Below are 3,241 nucleotides of genomic sequence, written 5' to 3'. Positions count from 1 at the left end.
ATTCGGTCACCACCATGTAACTAGGTTCAGAATCAAACAAGAAACGGGTGATACAGACATTCACAAATTATACAAAACAGGTTATTATATTTCGCTCTTCTCCAGCTCATTGTTTGTCCATGATATGATAGTTGACATTTTTTGCCATTTTGGTTACTTCGTAATGGCAATAATGACATGCAAAAGCATTTTCAGTTTTCTTAGTTAAAGACTCGAATATGCCAAAGTTATATCATGCATTAGTTTACTTCACCTACTACTTAAATATAATACACCTCACTACCATATTGATCAAAGCAAAATAAAACAAAAACTATTCTCCTGTGCCTTTCGGCCATTTCTTCTGGAAAACAGAAAATGGGGAAAGGCATGCATGATAGGTTGGTAGGTTCAGGCTCAAGATCTTCTTTTAGTTGTGGTGGCGCCACATTGGTTGTGTACTTTTCACTTGTACCTAGGCCATACCCTAGTGCTGGGAATCGTCTTGAATCTTAAACAAACTAAACTAATAAAAGTCTTCCTGCCAGATTCAAGGTCTAAGAACGTGGTGCCCATGCCCAGCCCAGGTGATGGTTGGGACCTGTGTGATCTGGAGTGAGACTAATCTGATGTGTAAAACTGCCTAGTTTCCCCTTATATGGACTTGATTCAAGGACGTCATAATTCTGCTATGCTTCTCCATGTCCATGCGACCCTGCCACGTGTTGATCTGATGTGCGTGGCACTTATGCAGAACCTCGTCAGAAAGCTAGGTGATCATGCTCGTCGATAAAGCCATCGGTATGAGCTGTGTTTGCGACATTGTTAAGTTTTGTTTAGGTCTATATTATATGCTGATTATTGGGATAGATCTGTCGCTTTTGGTTTGACGTGGCAATTTGTTTGTAGCTAAACTCTAGCTTAGATCCATCATGCATTCACCGAAAGAGAACTATTTAGTGGCTCTGTAATGCAAAAGAATTTCGTAGAAAATTTACAGGACTATAATCCTTAAAAAGAATCTTACACACATTTTTAATTCTATGATTGAAAACAAGGGAAATACTTTTGTACTTACACGCATGGGTGTGAGTGTTTCCGGAGGTGCCTGTTTTGCTTTGTAAAAAACCCATTCTCTTGAAATCAATGTTAACTTTTTGTGGTTATAGGCTTTTTTATTTGTATGATTGAAAAATCTTACACTTTTTTATTCCCAATGGTAACAGTGTAAAAAAAACATGTAGAAATTAAATAAACCAATAAAAGCATGATGAAAAGAAACGCAATGTCATTGCGTTTTCTCGAAAAAAAGCATGATGACCATATGAGTTGATAATCCACTTTCATATAAACATGATCCCAAGATGATTTTGTGGCAGAGTTCACCTAAGAATATCGTCGCTAAGTAGAACTGTCACATAAGGTAGAAAATGAGCATACAGTCTTCTGTAATGACAAAACATTAAATGTGGCCTTCAACATAATCACTCTCATGCTACATTTGGTTTAGATGAACTTTTTCTTTCCAGAATGGAGCCTCTATATGGTTATAACCACTTGGTAAGGAAAAGGTATCAACATGATTCCTTGGCCTTTGAGAATATCGCACGTTCACAAGCTTTGAGAACATCGTCAAGAAATAATGCTTTTCATTTCAGTATGATTGTTCAATTCTACAATTCTACATGTCCAATGTACATATACCATTTCAACATTGTACATAGTATGACTGAGATTATAGAAGTACAGTGTCATCTCAACTCCGAGATTACATGCTGAAGATATCTAAATGATTTTGTGTAACTGATGAAACCCATAAACCAAAAATCGAAACCGTCAACAGTAACTACATCGATGTATTTCTCATCAGGATTATACAAGTTTTCCCTCACTGCAGCACTCTTTATCCTCTTTGCAGGAATCATGACCTGTGGAAGGTACAAAAATCTCATCAGCTTCGATTTCAAGTGAACATCCAAATAGTTCTTAACCAGATTTTTTGTCCAGTAAACTTTAGATATTAGCCAGATTTTTTGTCCAGTAAACTTTAGATATTAACCAGGGGATTTTTCTTTAGTTACCTTGTAGGGGACCCTTGTGATGCGTCCCTTGGGCGATGTTAAATCCAAAGGCCTATCACTATGGAAGGCAATCTTCTCAGTTGAGATGAAGAGCATTCCAGCTATTGGGCCAGCTGTGGTTGAAAGATAACACTGGAAAGCCTTCAATAGCTTCTCTTCTTCCTCGACTGGAAAGTATTGCCTGAAGACTTTATCCATGCTACCAGCTTGGAGAACCTTTGCACCCAGGCTCAGTTTCCCTTTCACAGTTTCTGAAATTTTCGGTCCAAGTGCTACTGCAAGGCAAAACAGATTTATTAGCATTGAGAATTGTTGCCTGGTTGGTCTATAAAACTGTATATCAACTTCTCGTTGGGAAAAGTAGATATTAGAGGGCATACTTACAGTGTTCCTTGAAGCCTTGCATATAACTATCTGTTTTCTGGCTTAGCTTGCTTAGCCGATAAATGATGGAATTCTTCTTATCTGCACCAAGGAAAGGATAGAAATCAGTATTGACAGACACATCACTGTAGGTGGAACAAAGAGAAACGGGAAAAAAGATCGTGATATCATTACCCTTCTTGCAGGCCAAAGTAGAACAGGTTGGTTTTCTTTCATCAGCATATCTCAAGGAAGACAATGGAATTCCAATGACATGCTCCTGGTTGAAACTCTCCATTGTTGTTTGCTGAAACTGTTTGTTACTAGTTAGGTTGGTTCTTTCCCAGTGAGAAGTTGGCTCCTGCTCCAAGGCATCTAGGGGTTTTATAAGGCGAAGCTGTGTTAAAGGGGTTGCTTTATTCCAAGGAACAAAGTGGTCGAAATGAATCATCACTTTATGCTGCATACTCACCATCGCCTCATCAGGATGAAAAGCAGGGAACACTTTTCTAGACTAAAGGAACGGGCCTGAGCAGAATACCTTGGAGCTTTCAACCTGGCGAACGAAGAGGAGGTACCTGTGTTTTCCTTTCCTAGTGCACTTTCTGTTGATTACAGTTTGTCCATGATAAGAGGAGTTGATGAGTTAGTTGATGGCATTTTTACAGTTAACTTTATAAGTTATTGATAGGTGGTGACCATGTAGGTTTTCCTACTTATCATGATTCTTGAAGTAGTTTGTGGCGCCTTCTTCAGTAGCCATTCTTCTTTTCCCCTTTCAGGGAAAGAAATGTGCTAGCTAGTGTGGGTTCGAGAGT

The 3,241-nt window shown here is 38.7% G+C and overlaps 1 protein-coding gene across 1 annotated transcript; it reads right to left on the bottom strand.

Moving 5' to 3' along the window:
* Nucleotides 1-1,608: 1,608 nt before the first annotated feature.
* LOC124708360 (putative GEM-like protein 8) lies at nucleotides 1,609-2,767 on the bottom strand. The gene is made up of 4 exons (XM_047240028.1): nucleotides 2,619-2,767; nucleotides 2,445-2,525; nucleotides 2,061-2,335; nucleotides 1,609-1,907 (listed from the first exon to the last, which is right to left on the bottom strand). Exons 1-4 carry the CDS (start codon nucleotides 2,719-2,721, stop codon nucleotides 1,731-1,733), a joined length of 636 nt encoding a protein of 211 aa, XP_047095984.1. The 5' UTR covers nucleotides 2,722-2,767; the 3' UTR covers nucleotides 1,609-1,730.
* Between the last annotated feature and the right edge of the window lie 474 nt (nucleotides 2,768-3,241).

The sequence above is a fragment of the Lolium rigidum genome, chromosome 4, assembly GCF_022539505.1.
Source record: "Lolium rigidum isolate FL_2022 chromosome 4, APGP_CSIRO_Lrig_0.1, whole genome shotgun sequence".
In the NCBI taxonomy this organism is placed as follows: domain Eukaryota; kingdom Viridiplantae; phylum Streptophyta; class Magnoliopsida; order Poales; family Poaceae; genus Lolium; species Lolium rigidum.
This window is presented reverse-complemented; position numbering and strand designations above follow the sequence as displayed.

Excerpts from the sequence above, each read along its gene's own strand:
- LOC124708360 (XM_047240028.1), bottom strand. The coding sequence starts at position 2,721 with ATGGAGAGTTTCAACCAGGAGCATGTCATTGGAATTCCATTGTCTTCC. Across the intron at positions 2,336-2,444 it reads GCAAGGCTTCAAGGAACACT|TAGCACTTGGACCGAAAATT; the intron begins GTAAGTATGCCC and ends TTTGCCTTGCAG. Across the intron at positions 1,908-2,060 it reads TCACAAGGGTCCCCTACAAG|GTCATGATTCCTGCAAAGAG; the intron begins GTAACTAAAGAA and ends TACCTTCCACAG.